This window comes from Pseudopodoces humilis, chromosome 12 (genome assembly GCF_049639895.1).
Source record: "Pseudopodoces humilis isolate 2021_Gansu_Grassland_sample_001 chromosome 12, ASM4963989v1, whole genome shotgun sequence".
In the NCBI taxonomy this organism is placed as follows: domain Eukaryota; kingdom Metazoa; phylum Chordata; class Aves; order Passeriformes; family Paridae; genus Pseudopodoces; species Pseudopodoces humilis.
Window position 1 is genome coordinate 20,019,340 of NC_142211.1, and position 21,387 is coordinate 20,040,726.

At 36.8% G+C, this 21,387-nt stretch overlaps 1 protein-coding gene across 4 annotated transcripts in view; it reads right to left on the reverse strand.

Annotated features, from left to right (window-relative positions):
- Window positions 1–946: 946 nt before the first annotated feature.
- Window positions 947–21,387, reverse strand: part of LOC148183478 (ATP-dependent chromatin remodeler CHD1-like) — a 40,900-nt gene continuing 20,459 nt past the window's right edge. Inside the window, exons 18-32 of one of the 4 annotated variants that reach the window (XM_088061394.1) lie at window positions 19,437–19,613; window positions 19,078–19,238; window positions 17,149–17,190; window positions 16,414–16,544; window positions 15,838–15,976; window positions 14,980–15,130; window positions 12,000–12,122; window positions 11,508–11,636; window positions 8,876–9,130; window positions 8,318–8,458; window positions 6,048–6,226; window positions 3,882–3,978; window positions 3,619–3,673; window positions 2,448–2,652; window positions 947–2,273 (exon numbers count right to left, since the gene is read on the reverse strand). In XM_088061394.1, coding sequence (XP_087917520.1) covers window positions 1,910–2,273; window positions 2,448–2,652; window positions 3,619–3,673; window positions 3,882–3,978; window positions 6,048–6,226; window positions 8,318–8,458; window positions 8,876–9,130; window positions 11,508–11,636; window positions 12,000–12,122; window positions 14,980–15,130; window positions 15,838–15,976; window positions 16,414–16,544; window positions 17,149–17,190; window positions 19,078–19,238; window positions 19,437–19,613 — 2,349 coding nt within the window. In that variant the 3' untranslated portion in view covers window positions 947–1,909. Of the gene's footprint in view, window positions 2,274–2,447; window positions 2,653–3,618; window positions 3,677–3,881; window positions 3,979–6,047; window positions 6,227–8,317; window positions 8,459–8,875; window positions 9,131–11,507; window positions 11,637–11,999; window positions 12,123–14,979; window positions 15,131–15,837; window positions 15,977–16,413; window positions 16,545–17,148; window positions 17,191–19,077; window positions 19,239–19,436; window positions 19,614–21,387 lie in introns of those variants that run through there. The other 3 variants (XM_088061393.1, XM_088061395.1, XR_015773596.1) reach the window with 3 other exon arrangements.

Here is a 21,387-nt window from a genome sequence, read left to right on the forward strand (position 1 = left end):
TTGCTGAGAAGGCATAGTCCCTCCATGAGTTCCAGCTGCTAACCCAGTTCCAGCCGCAAGAGTTTTTGGCCATCTTAGTCAACAGAGCTGCTACCGTCAGAGATAAGAGGGGCATTTGGCTGTTTTTTGGAACCTAGGTTTTTTTTTAAATGTTGTCCTTGTTCCCTGTTAGTTGTTTGGGGCAAGAGGGAGTTTTTGCTGTTGTGGAGGTTCAGTTACTGTGCTGTTTTTTTCTATTTGTTCTCTCTCTTCACACGTGGTTGGGGGGGGTGTTGTCCACCATTTCTGCATTTAACTCTCAGACCACAAAGTTGTCTATGAAGGGCACCATATTGGGGGAGGGGTTTCTCCACCATTTTGTTTTCTTTGTTCCTGGGGAGTCCACGAGAGTTGGCACCTCTGTATCTAGTGATTATTATTGTTATTTTTGCCTGTTGCTGTTTTGTTTTTTAGTAAACTGTCATTTTTTCACTTATATCTTCTCACATTCATCTCTCATTGGTGAAAGGGGAGTGATTAAAACTAAAAGGGAAGGTAACTCATTTTGGAGTGTCCACTCCTTAAATTGTCTTAAACCAAGACATCAACACATTGCAAGATGAAGAAAAATTGGAACAATGTATTATCTCCAACCACATGATGCCAGGGTAGACATTTAGCTTCCCTAATTATGTTGTGTTTTTAGTACTTAAGAGTTGAATATTTTTATGGTTACATGAGAAAGATGTATGCTGTAGAAAAATACCAGCAGAAAACAAGAGCTCACATTTCATTTGAAATTTAATTTGTCAAACAGAAGTTATCTATATACAATCAGTGTGTATTGTAATAATTCTCATAATAGAAAGTGATTCAAATCTAAAATATTAATTGGCTGCATAGCACATTTGACATTATTGCCCATTTCAAAAGGGAAAACAATAAATTTCCAATAAATTTTGTCTGATTTGGATTCAAAAGTGTTCAGATATTGAACATGCCTCCTTTAAAATCTATAGACTGAAAAACTTTCCAGACCAGTTTAGCTGAATATTTCCCATTTCATTTCAACAAACCACAATATTGTCAGTTTAATAGAAAAACAAAACCAAAACATGTATCTGAAGCATCCAATAAAAAAGGGACACTAAACGGAATAAAAAGGTTCCCGTCCCCATTTTTGCATTCTGAACAGTGATTTCATAAAAATATTTTTATTAAAAAGTGTTAGTATATTGACTCTGTGACAAGAAGGACTGAGTAGGTAGGGAAAGGAACAAGCAAAAAAAATTGCATTTAATTAGTTTGCAATAATTTTCAGAGATTTCTTTTATTTTGAAAAAAAGGCATTATTACAACTGACCACAAACAGGAGAAATCCTGGCTATTTTACAGTTATGGGTACAGAACTTAAATATTCAAGCTTGTGATGCAAAGAGACAAGGTGATTGCAGTATACAATGTAAATAAATAGTTTTGGAAAGTGAACAAATGTCCTTGAGAACTCTTTACTAACAAAACAAAAAAGAAACCCTCCTCATTTCTCCCTGAAACATGATCACAGGTCTGTGTTTAAAAACTCACTTGCAAACATAATTTAAACTGTGTTCACCACATAAACCAGTTTTATGAGATTCAGTCTGAATGGGGCAGTGTTGAGGTCCCTGTAAAAGTAAATATTTTCCATTTCTTAAAGAGGGAAAAAAAACCCCAAAAAACACCTGCCACAACATTTGCAGCACAGTGCAGCAGAAATTTTACATACAAAAATATTTTTCTATTGTTGGGATAATAGACCTTGCATCCTGGAAAGAAGGAACAATACCGTGACTAACAATATCCAGTCCATATCTTTCAAGTCACATAAGGCAATTACTGTGTTAGTTTACTGTATATGGCTAAAAGATGGTTCAGAAAATGTCAGTCTTTGTTATGTTTTCCGGCTACTCCATGTATGTTCAGGTGTACTTTTGTGATCTGATGAGTGTTCAAATGGAGATCTGTGTCCTATAGGAGATCTTGACCCATAAGGCGACCTCTGATCTAATGGTGACCTTGGGCCACTACCAGAAGCTCTGTGGTCTATTTGCCAGTCTGAGTGGTACCTATAATCTCTGGAAGATTTATGATGGATATACTCTGAAGTGGAACGGTGATCTGAATGTATCCTGTGGTCTGAATGGGAACGGTGATTTGAATGAGGCCGACTGTCTTTTAAACTTCCTTCCAGGTTTGACCTGTGATCTCTGCTCCTGTGGTCATCCAGCTTTCTACGTTTACCATCACTATAGTATCTGAAAAAATTTACTTATTACTGAACATATAGTAAGGACTACAATTATGTCAATTTAACAGAACTGCATAAGAGAAATGTCTTTGCAATTTTGCATTACTTAGAAAAGATTCATTGGTGTTTACTGCAAGCATACTAAAAAACCAGGAAAGGAATTTTTAAAAGAGCAATTTACCTGCTGCCTTGTTTATAGTGATCCCAGTCTCTGTGGTCTTTTCCATTGCTGAAGGCTGAATAGGACCTTTTCCTCAAGTCATTTTTATTATAAGCATCTTCCTGATGCCTGTCCTTATAATCATAGTACTGTGACAAATGTCTATCAGAAGAACTGTCCCTGCTACTGTCATCATGGTTTGTATTCTCCTTCAGTCTCTCAACATCTGTTTAATAAAGCAGAGGTTATAAGGAAGCCTCATACAGTATAAATTATTTTCTTCACCCATTCAATCAGCACTTCTATCTGTCAGATTTAAAGCAATGTGAAAGTGACATTATAGTTTGACAGAAGCAATATCTAAATAATTGAAAGATAAATGCAGTAATGTGAGCAAACAGAGAGACCTCTGAAGTAAATAGAAGACAAGCAAGCTAGAAATGTAGATATGTAGGACTGAAAAAGTAAATTTTTCAACCTTACAGACTGAATGGAGAAGATCAGTGTGGTCTAATTGAGCAGGGAGTAGAAACCAGGTGCCTTTAGTAGAGCAATTTGAAACAGAATGGTAGGAAGTTCCTCTCCAAGGAGACAGCCCTAGTGAGAACACTAGTTTTAGAGGTATACCTTCTTAATGAAAGGTTTTTAGTGGTATTCCTAGAATACATTATACTAATTTTAAACCCATGATAACATACTCTAGGTTTTATATAACATGATATAAAAAAAAGTATTACAAGAAGGCAACTGTGGGAGCATAGAAAAACAGTATTATTGTCAATGGTAAAAGACATCCCATATAACTGATTGCTAACCATGACTTCAGGGAATATATTATGATATGGTGACATTACAACTGCTACAAACAGGTTTAGAGCCTCCAATAAGTTTACAAGTGTTGAGTTGGCTTCTCTCCCTTCTCAAAATTAAATATAAAAAAGTGTGGGTTTTTAAAAATGAATTTACTTACTTTAAGAGATTGGTCAGATAACTTGCTACTAAAATCTTTAAGTGCCAAATTCAGTCCATGCTCAGTTGAATTTCATCAGCAAACTAGTGAAATTATGCTAAGTCAGCCTATCCCTATAATATTCATCAGTATGGGAGTTCTAGGAGACAGTTTTAAGTTTATTTCATTTTACATACCATCATTTAAGATATCCATCACAATAACATGCTCCAGATTTCTTACCTGGATTTCTAATTACGTGTGTATTCACGTTGTTGCTACTATTCTGGTCACTGTGCTGCTAAAAGAGACAAGTACAAAAATTGTCATTGATAAATCCCAAAGTTGCATCTGAATTTTTCAGAAAATATCCTAAGAAAACAAACTAGTTTACTATGAACAGTAAAATACATTTAAAGTGTATTGAGTGAAAACAACTGATACTTTATAATAATTATAAAACTCAGAATATATTTTTGTATATTTAGAGAGTCTGAAAGTATTACCTGAGATTCTTGGCGTTTTTTGATTGCATGTTTATACAGTTTGTGCAGCTTTCTGGCATCAAATTCTGTAAACTTAGAGACAAAAATCCACAAGTTTCTGAGGAAAAAGAAAGAGAAGTTATAATTCTTCCATATATTAGTTTTTATTTTGTCGTACAACAGAACATGGACTTAAATGAAATTATTTCAATGGTACTTCAGTAAACTGAATTAATTGCAAAGTCTGTTACACAGAATATTACCTAATTGCACAGCAAACATTACTTAGCTGTATTTCAGACTTTTCAGAAATTAAGTACTTTGATTTGTCATTTTTTAATATTTACCACAATCACTGAAGAATGCAAAGTGCATGAAAAATAGTATTAATGGAAATTTTGTTAATAGAATGATTTGATAATTTCATAAAAATGTAGTTTTCAATTTGTTGTGCAATTTTTCTGAAAGATTATTTGAAATATGTCAGAAAACTGGAGTATTTACTACTCAGTAAATATTCTTCTGAACTTTAAATCTCTTGAAGTATAAGAAATTTGATCTACATGCCAAATTTCCTATATATATCGGGGACGGGATTTTCCCACAAAATTCCAAAGCCTGGTCAAAGGTTTTGAAACCAAATGAGAAATCTGAAAGAGGATGGAAACAGCATGCCAAAATCTTTGATCCTAACCTATGCTATAAAAGAAGAAAGCAAAACAAAACAACACTTTTGGTGTCAAGAAGCCAAAACCTTAAAGACAAGATTTGCTTATATGATTGCAGACACCAGAGCTAAAGTCCAGAATTCTTTTAGCAAACTTTACAGGTGGAAGGCTTAAAAGACTACAGAATATTACTGTCCTAAATAGTGTTTACTTCAGAAACATCTCAAGTGTGTAGGCTCAAGAAGCATCTATCTGCTCTTTCACGGTGATGATTTAAATATTATAGTTTTGGCCTAGAGATTTGCAAAACTAGACAAAACCAGCAAATGGTGTGCCCAATGACATCTGTATAAGAAATATAGCATGAATACCTTTACTAAATTCTACGTCTTATTAAAGATAGATAAACCACATATTTTAATAATCTATGCATGGTACTGTAGCATTACTATTAATTAATATTATAGTAGCTCTACTATACTCATTCTTCATTGAAAGGGTAGTCAGGCATTGAAACAGGCTGCTCAGGAAAGTGGTGGAATCACCATCCCTGGAAGTGTTCAAAAAACGTATGGATGTGGCACTTGGAGACATGGTTTAGTGGTGAACATAGTGACAGTACTGGGTTAACAGTTGGACTCAGTGATCTTAGAGATCTTTTCCAACCTTAACAATTCTATGATTCTATGATCCTACTATGAATTTCCACTTAAAGAAACATAACGTTTACCAAAGTGTCTTTAAGACATGGATATTTTTTTTGTATTTCAGTTCACCCCAATATTTTAAAATGAAGTAAGTACAAACAGCAGAAATATTCTGTTAACAACAGTCTGCAAGATTGTATATGGAAATGCAACCATATTTGCAACCATAAAGGATTAAAGTTCACATTATGATAAAACTAACTCTAACTGCATTAAGAACTTAACAACAAAATATAGGAAGTTTATAAACCAACATTTTTCTTATTTTTTCCAAAGTTACCACCTCACAGATGCATAAGAACACTTAAAACTCTTATTTCATTTTGAAATACATTTCTGAGTATGTTATAATAAATGTTTTTTATCAAGTCAGTTAATATATTATTTAATTTTAGAGTATATTTTAAAAAAGAATAAAGGATTCTGCAAAACAAAATCATTCAAAGTTCAACACACACATTTATAATGGCCTGTTTTTAGCATGAATAAAAAAAACAAAACCAAACTTCAATGTTGAAAAAGGCAGATTCTTTAATGATAAGAATTCTTTCACTAAACATTAAATGTACTCTAAATGCAGTTATTTTCTCTTTCCGTTTGGTTTTAAAAAGTAAGAGGACTCCACCTACTGGACAAAAAGTGAAACCAATAAAAGCTGTAATCATAATCATCTTTTTATAAGTCCTTATTTAATACAGCAGAAAAATAAAATAAATGAAGGATAAGAAATGAGAAATAATTAAAACTATTCTACTTAATATAAGCTATTATGGATTTCACTTTTTCAAGAAAAATCATGCAGAATAACTTACTTTCTCCACTGTTTAATTTGTTCAGGATTTGTGTATTCCTTTAGACATTCAGTAATGTGGTCCCCAATTTTGATTAGGCACTGTCTAGTATGCTCCAGCTGTTCCCTTTCAGAAAGGCCTTTCTCTGGTCTATCCAATTGTTTCAATGCTGCTTTAACAGGCCTCATTCTTTCTTTGCACTGTAAAATTTAAAAAAGGAATACATTAATTTAAAATTAAAAGATAAAAATTGTAAAACATGATTCACCCTTACACAGGCAAAGACAGTACTGTTGTAAGCCAAATGAAAAACAAGTCTTTGCTTGCAGCTCTTTTAGTTTTACTATAAGATTTCATTTGGAAAAAGTAGCTTTTTAAATCTAGTTGAAAATACACTCCTATATGAAATCCTTAAATTGTATGTAATGCATATTAAAGATTTAAGAAAGGACTAAGTTAATATAAAAAATTTTCTGAGGGAAAGGAATTACTAGTTTTTACAATCATGGGTTTAACTTTCAGCACAAGTATATAGGACAAGAGTTATTTTACTTTTTAGAGCCTTGAAAGCTATACAAACTCAGTGCCAAGATTAGGTATGAAGATGTTTAATATATTTTAAGTAGATACTTTCTGCAACAATTAAACTTGGTGTCCAGGACACTTGGCATTCAACAGAGGATCAGCATTCCTTCTCTGAGCAGCTTTTAAGCCTGAGTTCTATGCAGATACTAGGATAAAGCTAGTTTAGGTGTGTCTAAATTAGTAACAGTGATGACAACACATGTACTCATAAGATATATTTCATATGTGTATGCTTGAATTTTCACACTAATTTAAACATGTTAATAGTAAATATAAATAAACCAGTTAACATGTTTTAAATTATAGACCTTTGCTTGGAAATACCATTCAATCACAATGGCAAAGTAGATGAAATGCATATTTTTACCTGTCACAAGATGGACAAGAAGTCAAATGAGTTAGCCTCAACAACCCACAGCAGTAATTGCCATTTGAAAAAATAAACATGCTAATTAGATTGCACCTGATCATGGCATAATGATAAATATGCCTTCCAGAACAGAGAGCCTGGCCAAAAAAAATGTTCTATATGCAAACCCAACCTATAATTGCTCCCACTAAGGAAGGAAGACAAGTCTCTATATCCAGAAGCAAAAATATGAGGGATTTTGGAGAACATCACCATCACTATGTCAACATCTAGGGACAACTCAAAAATCAGTGAAGCTGCTCCATTACCAGATCATGCCATTAAATAATTAGGCAGCTACATTACCTATTGCACTAACCACAGCTTAAGCAACCTTTAAAATGACAGTTTACAAAGTACACTGCTTAAGTTAAGTGTAGAGGTGAACAGAGAAGTGCAATTGTACATGGGAATTGTGTGATTTTCATTCACCTAGCCACTCACAAGATATCCTGGAAATTATAGATGAGTCACTTATAATATCATTTAGATAAAAAACAAAACGCAAAACAACAATCCCCACATAGGTAAACTAGTCAGTACCATACCGATGAGAAAACAAGATAATTTGATTCTTACAGCCAGCACCACAGTAGACTCAATAAACCTGTCTAGCAGTAACAGACAACTGTTGAAAGCAGAATGATAGAACTTTTACAGCAGAAAAGTAGCTGCTCAAAGTAAATTCTTAGAATCCTTCCAAAAACTCCAATCAACCTATAAAATGTTACATACCTCCCTTTTGTTCTTCTAATATTGTTTCTGTTGTGGTCAAAAGTAGTGATATAACTGAAATTCTTTTGGTATCAGAGATATTACTCCAGCAAGTTATTTCTAAGGACTTTAGGATTTGTTCCTTCCTCTGTCTAATGCAGGAAGTCTGTAATACCTCAAGAGCAACTTTCTCTTGTTAGCTTTCAAAGAACAAAGGAGTATTTGATAAGGCCAAGTCAGAGACTACAGCAGCTGCATTAAAATTTATTCATTTCTCTCCTTTAAGAAGCAATATCCATGAATTATTCTTGAGGATGGATCTTCATAGTCTGTATTTTAAAACTATCCAGCACACAGACAACTAGACAAATACTCTTCACTATACTGCATAAATGCAATAAAACAAAACTGCTGACCTGAAAACAAAACTGAATTTAGTATAGTGTTGATAAGCCTTCACTGATCTAAGATTTTACTGGCAATAGATATCTGTATTATAATACCTAATAGCAGAATCAAGAACAGAAATTGTGCTCATTTAGAATATCAAGTGTAAACACTAAGTTATCAACAAGGGACTTACCACACCAAATGTCCTCTGATCCAGTTCTTCAGATTCTTCTGATATTGGAACTGTTTCACTAGTTGCAGTAATATGAACTGGAATATCCAACAATGAAACTTTTTTATTTTTTTCTTTATTTTCAGATTTGAGTTCATATGCCTAAGAACAAAATATGAAAATTTATCTGATAAGCAAACCTTATTTTTGGCTGAAATGATACTGTAATTAGGCAATCACTGCATTATCTTCAATAATAACAAAAAGAAACAAAAAAAAAATCTGTCATGCAGTGATAGTACCTTTTATTTTCTCTTTCTGGGGGATGGAGAAGGAGAATGGCCAAGTTTCTTGCACCACTTGCACTCTCAGTCCCACTAAGCTATAGATCTTTAAGAAGGTAATTTCCCATTTCATTTGCCTGTCCTTGTACTTACAAGTGGAAAAAATAAAACTTCATATGATGCAAAAGATTTCAATGAAATTGCAATGATCCAAAATATCTTTTCAACTTAAAATCATTCACAAAAACCTGGTGGCCTTTTCTAGTGCTGTATAAGAAAAGATAAACATAGTTACCTTTTCTTCCTTTACTTCTTTTTCTTTCTGTGTGGATTCTTTTAGTTTGTTTTCTCTCTTTTCTTTAAGATTTTTTAATTCTTTCTTATCCTCTTTTTCTTTTTTCTCTCTTTTTAAATGCCTCTTATTTTCTTTTTCTCTTGTCTCTCTTTTTTCTACAGCTTCCATCTTTATACCAATATCTGGCTCAGTCTTTTCTTCATTTTCTTCTGCTTTTATTTTTTTATGTGGACATTTCACTGAAACAATCTCATCCTGAAATACACAAGCATATATGTCTCATCAAATGGAGTTTCTAACTATACAAGTTTTGCAACCATCAGATTAAAATGTACTTTTTTTCTGTGTGTGATTTCTTTAGACTTAGGTTTAACACCTATCAAATGGAGTGGGATGCAGTTGCAAAACAAGATGAGGACTACTTACTCATTTCCTTGATGTGACACAAAACAAGTATTGATTGGGCAGGGGTAATGGGTGCACATGAGAGATTAAAGCCATTTAACTTTTGTATTACCAAAGAAATTTGCTCCTGTAAAAAGTAGTTAAGCTGCAAAGAGCTAAAAGCAATAAGGAAGTAGACATCACAAGAATGAGCTGATTTTTCAGGGCATGGTGTTAAAAGACTTCTGTTCTGGTTAATTTTGTTCCAGTAATTTTTGTGTGACCCCAAATTAAACAGTCACAGTCACAAGAGAAGGGAACAGAGTTCCAACTTTTGCTTTTTCAGAGATGTTCTGAAGAATCTAGTGTTTTTTCAGCTACCTTTGAAGTCAAAAAATTAGGTGCAACATGACCCCTAAACTTAATCTGTTGGGGTTTTTTTTCTTCTCTCTAGTGATTTCTGCTGTGTGATACATTTAAATAAATGAACCAACAAAAACAGAGTCCTAAAGGAATACATCAGAAGTAATAAAAACATAACAAAATTGAGTAGCCTATTAGAACAATATCTACTGAATAACAGTCAAACTTAGCATCGACAAGTCCATGGGCCCTGATGGGATGCACCCACATGTGCTGAAGGAACTGGCAAACATCACTGCTAGGCCACTCGCAATCATCTTTGAAGGAGGACCCAGGGAACTACGGGCCACTCAGCTTCACCTCAATCCCTGGAAAGGTGATGGAACACCTTACTCTGGAGGCCATGTCTATCCCCATGGATGACAAGGAGGTGATCAGGAGTAGTCAGCATGGATTCACCAAAGGGAATAATGCTTGCCCAACCTGATTGCCTTCTACAATGGGACAACTGGCTGGATAGATGAGAGGAGTGGATATTGCCCACCTGGACTTCACCAAGGCTTTCAACACTGTGTCCTGTGACATCCGCATATCATAGTGGACAGTGAGGCGGACTGAGAACTGGCTGAAAGGCAGGTCTCAGAATGTTGTGATCAGTTGCAGTCTAGTTGTAGGCCTGTCACTAGTGGTGTCTCCCAAGATTCAGTGCTGGGCTCAGTATTGTTTAACTTGTTCATCAATGACTTGGATGAAGGGGTAGATGCCTCCTCACCAAGTTCACTGATGATACAAAGCTGGGAGGAGTGGCTGATACCTCAGAGGACTGTGCAGCCCCCTTAAGAAGGACCTCTATAGGTTAGAGAGATGGGCAGAAAAGAACTGTCTAAAATTCAACAAGGGCAAATGCAGGGTCCTGTACCTGGGTAAGAATAACCTTAGGCACAGTACAAGCTGGGGGTGACCTGCTGGAAAGCAGCTCTGCAGAGAAGGACCTGGGGGACCTGGTGGACAACGAGCTGTCCATGAGACAGCAGTGCCCTTGTGGCCAAGAAGGCAAACATACTCCTGGGGTGCATTAAGAAGAGCATTGCCAGCAGGTCAAGGGAGGTAATCTTGCCCCTCTATTCAGCCCTAGTGAGGCGCATCTGGAGTGCTGTGTCCAGTTTTGGGCTCCTCAGTATGAGAGAAACATGCAACTCCTGAAGCAAATCCAGCAGAAGGCTACAAAGATTATTAGGGGACTGGAGCATCTCAGGAAAAAAAGCTGAGGGAGATGGGTCTCTTCAGCCTGAAGGAGAGAGATCTGAGAGGGGACTTTATTAATATCCCCTTATCTGAAGGGAGGGTGTCAGAGGATGGAGCCAGGCTCTTCTCGGTGGTGCCAAGCCATAGGACAAGAGGCAATGGACAGAAACTGGAACACAGGAAGTTCCACCTGAACATGAGGAAGAACTTTACTGTGAGGGTGACTGAGCACTGGAACAGATTATCCAGAGAGGGTGTGGAGTCTCCTTTTCTGGATATATTCAAGAACTATCTGGACACAATCCTGAGTAACATACTCTAGGGAACCTGGCTTGAGCAGGGAGGTTGGACTAGATGACCTTCAGTGGTCCCTTCCAACCTGACCCATTCTGTGATAATAAAAGCCATGACATACACAGAAGCATTCACTTGCATGTCTCAAAACACTGTTTATTTATGCTGTACTTTCTAAACAATCTTGATTTTTTTTCCTGAGCCTGAACAAAAGTTGCTACCTGAAGAATCATAATCCTTAGTAAGAATGGATTTGTCAGAAACATTAGTTTTATATTTAGATTTTATAATAAAATTGCATTTCAAGAAGATAAAATGCTCAAGTCTTTATATCAATGATGTTTACCTCATTATACTCATCATCATCAGATTTTTCTGAGGGTGCTGATGAGTCACTTTTTATTTCTTCTTTAATTTTTGAAGACTTTGTTGCTCTATTCTTCTTACTTCTTGCTTTCTTCCTCTTTGAATTGCCCTGAATGCAAATTAGCACCTTTATTATGTCAGCTGACAAGTGTCTGCATCACAGTTGCAGAAAAAGATTTTGGTTTTTATATTAAAGAAAGCATTCAATTTATTTATCGCCACTAATGACCACCACTTTTCTCAGGATTGGAGACCGAGCCTAATGCAACAGTAGAGAATATTTACAAATAAGGGAGAAAAAACTCAATATTAAACTTGCAATACATTCCTTGAGTTAGTCTCATATAATACAATTACCAATACAGAGAAAAATGACACAAAGAAGAGTGGAATTAAGAATAAAACAAGCATCTGTTGACATTCCCATAGGTATATTATGTTATCTTGCTAATGAATATTAAGCTTAACTTACTGCACCAGTAAGTCTTTGCACTTCTTTTCTTGCAAGGTCTTTATTCAGTAATTTAATGAGGTAATCTGCACGGGTCTGCAACTGCTTTGCCTGTGGTTTCTTATCTGGGTCATCAGGTAAAATCTGAGGAGAGTAATGGTAGCATTAACTACAAGTACACATTATCAAATTAGGAAGCTGCTAGTGTGGAGCACTGAGAACAGAAAAAGCTGAATTAAAAAAATAGGCAAAAAAACAATCCACTCCAACTATACCTGACCAATACACAGGCAGCTTCAAGGAATGGACAACTTAAACATTTTATTTTTCCTCAAACACACAACTAATGTAGTCTTGAAAATATTCTCACAAAATTTACAGTCAGCTCAAGAAACTAGCCTCAGATTTCTGTTTCCACTCTCACAATTTATCTAAAAAATTCAGAGCTCCTGTACCACTGTCATCCACAGATCTTCTAGTTCTGCCATGTGCTTCTAAATGCATTAACTCATTACCACAGGATATGAAGAAGCCAAAAAAAAAAAAAAAAGTGGTTTCATAAAACAAGCAATTAATGGAAGGCAGGGGCAGGATATCATTTAACAAATTTATATACAACTCTGGCTCCTCAAATCCCAAAGCTACAGTTTGGCAGTACCACTGTGTTTGCTTCACTCCAGTATTTCCCTAAATGTTTCTCACTACTTCTAAGCAGCCATTGCACTACTTGTAACCTGACAAATACAGCAATTCTCATGTTGCAAATGAAAGTCAGTTTCAAGGAAAGAAAACAGTGATAGGGAAACCAAACTAAAATCCCCAAACAAACTTCGCTCAAAAAGATCAAGAATAAAATTACAGAATTCATAGAATTATTTAGGTTGGAAAAAACCTCTGAGATCATCGAGTCCAACCTTTGACCAACCATCACCTTGTCAACTAGACCATGGCACTAAGTGCCACATCTAGTCGTTTCTTGAACACCTCCCTGGGCAGTCCATTCCAATGTTTAACAACCCTTTCTATGAAGAAATTTCTCCTGATGTCCAACTATAATCTCCCCTGGCACAGCTTGAGGCCATGTCCTCTTGTCCTGTCACAAGTTGCCTGGGAAAAGAGGCAGACAATCACCACGCTACAAGCTCCTTTCAGATAGTTGTAGAGAGTGATAAGGTCTCCCCTGAGCCTCTTTTTCTCCAGGTTAAACAACCCCAGTACCCTCAGCCACTCCTCATATGACTTACTCTCTAGACCCTTCAGCAGCTCCATTGCCCTTCTCTGGACTCGCTCCAGCACTTTAATGTCTGTCTTGAAGTGAGGGGCCCAAAACTGAACACAGGATTCGAGGTATGGCCTCACCAGTGCTGAGTACAGGGGGACAATCACTGCCCTGGTTCTGCTTCCCACACTATTTTTGACACAAGCCAGGATGCCATTGGCCTTCTTGGCCACCTGGGCACATGCTGGCTGACGTTCTGCCAGCTGTCAAACAACAGCCCCAGGTCCTTTTCTGCTGGTCAGCTTTCCAGCCACTCTTCCCCAAGCCTGTAGCGCTGCAGGGGGTTGTTGTCATCAAAGTGCAGGACCCAGCACTTGGCCTTGTTGAACTGAATACCATTGGTCTTGGCTCATTGATCCAGCCTGTTCAAATCCCTCTGCAGAGCCTTCCTACCCTCCAGCAGATCAACACTTCTACCCAACTTAGTGTCATCTGCAAACTTACTGAGGGTGTCTTCAATCCCCTCATCCAGATCATCAATAAAGGTATTAAACAGGACTGGGCCCAATACTGATCCCTGGGCACAGCCATCCAGCCAGTTTTTAACCCATCCAAGCTGTGCACTGACAGTTTTTCCAGGAGAATGCTGTGGGAGACAGTATTAAAGGCTTTGCTGAAGTCCAAGCAGACACATCCACAGCCTTTTCCTTGTCCACTAGGCTGGTTGCCTTGTCAGAAAAGGAGATCAGGCAGGTTAGGCAGGTTAGGCAGGACCTACATTTCCTAAACCCATGGTGGCTGGGCCTGATTCCTTGGCTGTCCAGTATGTGCTGTGTGATCACACTCAAGATGATCTGCTCCATAACCTTGCTGGATACCGAGGTCAGGCTGACAGGCCTGTATTTCCCCGGATGTTCCTTGCAGCCTTTCTTGTAGATGGGCATCACATTGGTCAACCTCCAGTCATCTGGGACCTCCCCCCAGTTAACCAGAACTGATGACAATTGATGAAGAGTATCTTAGTGAGCTCTTCCACCACCTTCCTCAGTACCCTTGGATGAATCCCATCTGGCCCCATAGACTTGTGAATGTCTAAGTGGCTCAGCAGGTCACTAACTTCCTCCTCCTGGATTACAGGGGGGCTATTCTGCTCCTCATCCTTGTCTATCAGCTCAGGGGGTTAGCTGTTCTAAGGATAACTGGTTTTACTGTAAGACTGATGCAAAGAAGGCATTAACTACCTCTGCCTTTTCCTCATCCTTGGTGACAATGTTACCCCCTGCATCCAATAAGAAATGGAGGTTCTCCCTGGCCCTCATTTTGTTGTTAATGATATTTGTAAAACCACTTTTTATTATCTTTCACAGCAGTGGCCAGGTTGAGTTCTAGCTGAGCTTTTGCCTTTCTAATTTTCTCTCTACATGACCTAACAACATCCTTGTACTCTTCCTGATTTGCCTGCCCCTTCTTACAAAAGTCTGGAATTAATTGAAATTAACACAACTAGAGCATTTAAACTAGGGAAGCAAAAGATGGAAGAGAGAATTCAAGTGTTAGAGACACAAATACATAGAAATACAAAAACACAGCAGACTCTAAGAAGGTATACTTCAACTGAATACACAAAATCTTAAAATCTAATAATTTACCAAAAGAAAACAAAGGAGTACAACTGACCTAACTTCTGGGCAATTTCAGTTATCATAAATTAAACTCAGTAACTGTTCTTATTAACATTATTACCTAAACAAACTCCTTGATGAAATTTTGCAGATGACATACCTTCTGTGTCAAACTGAGATCAGGATCCATTTTTATCATTTCCCAGCTGCCATAGCCATATTCGTAGATACCTATTAACAGATTGGAATCATCTTCCTTACCCCAATCTATATCAAAATGAGCTGCCTTGGTGTGGCATGGGATGACATATCTAGTAGAAATAAATTAGAAATATAAATAAACAAACTTCTCAAACTTAGTAAGGGATAGAAGAACATGCCACATATCACTGAGATCCTGGTGTATTTAGTAAGCAATCCACATAACTATCAGGCTTTCTTACAATTTCTATAAAATATTTATTCAAATCAGTACCAAAACATGTTTTAAAGGAGATCAAGATTAAGATATAAAAAATAGTCATCTATCTGTGGCCATGTACTGAGTCAGAACTGACTAGCCATGAAGATAAGCTTAAAATATTACTCAACTGTAACTGCTAACTGAATATGTAGTCTAGGGACTATGATACACAAGGTAGTAAGCTAAAAAGTTCATAGGTCTAAACAACTACCAACAATTACCATCTGCTCCATTTTGATAAATATTGCATTCTCTCAGGCAGAGGTGACACAAAGCAGTTCCTCAACAAGTCTAATTTCTAGCCTGGAATAATTAAGAGTAACTGAATCCAGTCCTCAATGAATACAGTTCAGAAGCCAAAGCAATTACTGGCTTCTAAGGAGAGGGAAGAAAGAATAAAGAAAGGATGTGGAGCAGATTTCTGCTGCTAGTTCTTAGAGGTAATGGAGTGGCATGGGTGTCCCAGTGTACTCAGTCTGGATTGCTTAAATATATTCATAAAAGCCTTGAATAACTTTCTAGATTATGGGTTCCTTTAGGAAGAAAAAAAAATACCTTTTCCTTTCTTCTGGATCTGCAGGAATTGATTTGTGCAATGGTGCCAACTCTTCTTCATGAGAAATAACTAGCTTTGCATTCACCTGCACTCCTGATATTCGGAATGTTGGGCCTTTAACTTTCCCAAATCTACCTCCTTAAAATAAAGGAAAAAAATATTAAAATATTTAGCTTTTATGTGTATCTTCTAGATAAATGTAGAGAAAAAAGAAAGCTTGATGCTACAGCAGCAGACATTCAATTATATGAAATTAATTTTTCTTAACCAAATGCTTTAATTAAACTCCAGAACTTCAAGGTCTTCCAGTTAATAGTAGCAGATTAATTTTAAATTTCATGCTAAAGCAAAAACATATTGCATTCTATTATGACAACTCACTCAGGGAAAGGGGGAAGAAAAACAAAGCCAAAAAGTCTTCTTACTAAAATCCTTTTTTCTAAATCAACTAGCATGCTAATATTTTGTTAATGTTTTCCTCTAACAAAATTGTTTTGTTATAATCAGAATGCAAGAATCATTCATATCTCTTTGACACTTTTTATTCCTCTCCCCCACCCCCAAACACACTTTACCTGCTCTTTCTTGGCCAAAGGAATTGTCCTTTAAAGCCTTAATGCATCCATTATGTACAAGTTCTCCCAGACGTCTAAGGTCTATCTCAGATTTATCAACTAGCTCAGCATCTCTAGCTATAGCATCTAACCTGTAAGAAAACAAATATGTTTTTACAGCTCTAAAACTTTACTATTATGAATGACTCCTTCAGATTTTGAAACTAGATATGTGATCTTGTAAGTTATCATTCATCCACATTTGCTATACTGCATAAAATTTTAATCCATGCAGTTAAAAGCAACTAAAGAAAAGAATACAGAAACTATAAAAAAGGGTATTTCACATAAAGGACTATACAACGGGAAATATAAAGGATCCTATCTATGCAGTTTTGAGTTACATTTCAACATATTTTTTTAAATAGAAAAGGAACTATTATTAAGTCTATGGTTTTATACACTTATCAAACAAAAAACTGGAACGACTGTCACTAACGCAGAATTAACAGAATAGTAGGTTAAGTATAAAGAAAAAGTAAGCAGTCTTGCAAAATGTAAAGATTTGTCAAACTGGCTGTTTACATACATACCATATATGATGAAAGGAAAAAAATAATTAAAATTCATATCATATTACAGGCAAAAGATTAGGCACACTGTTTCCTCTTCAATCTAAGGTTTCTTGGTGTACTGTTTAATTTTAATGGAAACAAGGTACCAAATTGCTATACAAATATAACCAAATTAGTTTACCTTTCAAGTGGGCCACCAAATTTCTTGTAACTCTTTATAAACCTAATAACAGAAAATAATTTTGCAGTTAAAACAACGTATGCTTAATTGTCACCCTGAAAATTAAGCCTTCTGATAATGTTTTCATAGTTTTAGTTACTTTCCCATGAAAGTCCTATAAACATAAGTTGTTTATCGCATTCCTTCTAAGAAATGTCTTTTGATGGATGTTTCTCATGACCAGTGTGTTTGGGAAGGTGGTAACTTAATTATCCAATCCCAGGTCATTGTCGAGAATCTATAAATACTGGAGTCAGAGAATAAAGGCACGGTTTTTTGTTCTGACATTGAGAGTGTTCGTGTGACTCATTTAGTGTCCTTTAGCAACACTTAATTACATTGGTTTTAAAAATGTATGCGTAAAGTGTTAGTACAAGGCTATGTGGACAATGCAAAGAAAATAAGAACTAGAGAGACTAGGATGACTTACTATATGACGACAACCCACATTTAAAACCGGAGTTCTATTTGTTTTAATAAATTATATAAATAAAACAACAGAAGATACAATTTATTTCAAAAGTTACTTTACTAAAAAAGAATTCAGCAATGTGATGTGTCTAATCATAAAAATCAAATGTGGATTTATAGTAAATTGAGAATTCAGATATTATGTTAGGTCTCTCATAATAAAGAGAAGCTAGCTGCAATTTTAAGGTGATTTTAAGATTAAGGAAAACATAACATGGAAGATAAAGGAATGCAAGCACAAGAATACCCCTGACAAAAGCAGCAAACCATTATATATTAGATAAAATGAGAAGAAAACAAGGCTCTTAAAGGTTACTTATATAATCAAAAATATTTTATAAGCTGTACAGTATTTTAGAGAAAAATGAATACTTAAATTACAGAAGCAAAGTAGCATTTCACAAACCAAAGTAAAGCAAAACAATTTCTACTCCTTCTCCCAAAGAAGTATTTTTAGCATCAAATATTGTGGGACCAACTGTACAGATTCACTTATGCACTAGGTTTTGCTGAGATAAAGTTAATTTTCTTCAGAGCACCGTATCTGCTAGTATGTTTTGAATTTGTAACCAAAGCAGTGCTGATAACATGATGATGTTTCAGCTCCTGCTTAACAGTGTTTTCACAGCATCAAGGCCTTTGCTGCTTCTCACACCACCCCACCAGTGAGTAGGCTAGGGGTGCACAAGAAGTTGAGAGGGGACACAGCTGGGACAACTGACCCCAACTGACCAAAGGGTTATTCTAGACCATATGGTGTCATGCTCGGCAATAAAAACTGTAGAAGGAGGGAGAGGGGATGTTTGGTGTTATGGCATCTGTCTTCCCAGGTAGCTGTTACACATGGTGAAGCCCCACTTTTCAGGAAATGGGTAAATGCTTGCTAGTGGGAACTGGTGAATGAATTCCTTGTTTTGCTTTTCTTGTGCCTGTGGCTTTTGTTTTTCCCATTAAACCGTGTTTATCTCAACCTACAAGTTTTCTCATTTTTACCCTTCTGATTCTCTCCCCAATCCCTCTAGAGGAGACTGAGCAAGCAGCTGTGTGGTGCTTAGCTGACTATTAAGGTTAAACCACAACAACATATCAAAATAAATTTTTGGTTTTTAGTTTTAAAATGTATCATATAACATTAACACAATTACAATGGCAAGAAATTTTAAAAAACAAAACTCACTGAACCTTTTTGTAGAACATTTTTTAACTCAAGTTATTCCTCACCAAAATAGGTTAAAATTCTGCACATAACAGTTCCTTATGTCAGCACCCCAATCTACTCAAGAATAAAGCATTAAATGCCCAGAATAAAAAAAATTAACTAAATAAATGCAAAATAGACTAGTTTCCATATTTTCAAACTCTAAAATGACAAAAAAAAAAATTTGTCCCTTTAAACATGCATGTCTCCCCACATCTTACCGCCTAATCTCTGCATCACTAAATCCTTTAATATTTTCTCGAGGAATAGTTCGCGGTCTTCCACGTTTTTTTGGTCGTTTTCTTTCTGAGACTGAGTCACTATCAGATCCAGAATATCTTCTCCTCCTACTGCGTTTCCCTTCACTTCCATTAAAGCTGATCTGGAATTTCAGATTAAGTAGTTCAAAGCTACATGACTAAACATTTTATTAATATGTTATCTAGTCTGTCAAAAATTAGGGGTGGGTGGGTGTGTGCCACACATGAAAACCATCCAACCCAAAAGTACAAGCCAAAACAACTGCAATAAAAAACCCAAATAATAACAGCAAAATCAGTCAGTCAAAACCCAGAAGTACCTGTTTTGCACAGTTTCTCATCCTTGGCAGCATATATATTTCTTCAAGCTCTTTTTGTCTTTCTTCTTCTTCTATTCGTCGCCGCTGGACTTCTGGAATGATTTCTTCCCAGTTTCTTAAATTTTGTTCTGGTTCCAACTCAATGTCATCTTCATCCATATTTGAAAAGTTAGCCACCTTAGATATTGGAAGATAAGTATTTTCACCAAATCAATACATGCTTTTACTTATTCAAAGAGCCAGTAATTAATATATTAGGAAAACTTAGTTCAGAATGACACATTTTATTTATTTGTATATACACAAAATGTATACATATAAAATGCTTTATGAAGGACTGTCTCTAATGAAAATACTTTCAAAAACTAAACACACACACTGCATACAACATGGCTGAATATAAAGACAAGAATATTTTTCTTCTTTTAGAAGTTGAGTACTATAAAAACTCTATGAAATGCATACCCAATAGCTGTGATTGTTTAAATTCCTCCAAAACAGAGAACAAGTCTATCTATATGTCAGAATTAATACGAAAGTATAATAATGTAGAACTAACCGAATATTAATAAACTGTAGAAATCACAGTATATTGCAAATGAATGATTAGCATAAAAATTATTTACTACCCCCTGCAGCCTATGGGGATCCACAGGGGATGCAGAGATCCATCCACAGCCCGTGGGGGAGGTGCCCATGCTGGAGTGGGTGGATGCCTGGAGGAGGCTGTGATCCAGTGGAAGACCCAGTGGAGAGAGAGGGCCCCTGCTTCCAGGCTGGAGCAGCCTGTCCTTGGAGGACTGCACCCCATGGAAAGAGAAACCCACATTGCAGCAGTTTTGGGAGGACTGTCTGCCTGTGGGGGGAATTCACATTGCAGCATGTGTGGTAGGACTGCTGCTCGTGAAACTGGACCCATGCCAGAGAAGTTAATGGAGAACTGTCTCCCGTGGGAGGAACCCCATGGTCTCAGAGGGGAAGGAGTCCTCTCCTGGAGTAGCGGAAGAAAAATTCAGGTGATGAACTGACCAAAACCCCCATGCCCTATCTCCCTGCACTGTCAGTGGGAAGGAGGGAGGGGCTAGGGGGAAAAAAGGTGTTTTAAGGACTTATTTTACTTCTTGATATCCTCCTATGATTCTGTTAGCAATAAATTCACTTTGCAACCTTAAGTTGAGCCTGTTTTGCCCTTGAAATGTTTTCTCCTTGTCCTTATCTCAACTCATGAACCTTTTGTCAATTTTTTTTCTGTCCTCTACCCAGCTGTGGCAGGGAAGGGTGAGTGAGCGACTCTCATGGGTGCCTGGCATTGGGCCAGTGTCAAACCACGACACCTGTATAGGTGAATAGACATTGCATGCCAAAGAGCTAACTTACTGTTTCACACATTTCACAGAATCACAGAATATGCTGAGTTAGAAGGGACCCACAGTGACAAAAGTTCAACTCCTGGCTCTGCACAGAACACTCAGAGTCACACCATGTGCCTGAGAGCATTGTCCAAACACTTCTTGAACTCAAGACAGGCTTGGTGCTGTGACCACTTCCCTGGGGAGCCTGTTCCAGTGCCCAACCACCCTCAGGGCAAAGAACCTTTTTCTTATACCCAACCTAAACCTCCTCTGACTTAGCTCCATGGTTTCCTCAAGTCCTGTCACTGGCCACCAGGGAGAAGAGATCAGTGCCTGGCCCTCTATGTCCCTTCATGAGGATGTTGAAGATTGCAATGAGGTCTCCTCTCAGTCTCCTCCAGGCTGAACAAGCCAAGTGACCTCAGCTGCTCCTCATAAGGCTTCCCCTCTAGGCCCTTCACCATCCTTGTGGCCCTCCTTTGGATGCTCTCTAATAGCTTAATGTCTTTTTTTATATCATGGCACCCAAAACTGCACACAATACTCAAGGTGAAGCTGCAGCAGTGCAGAGCAGAGTAGGACAAACACCTCCCTTGCCT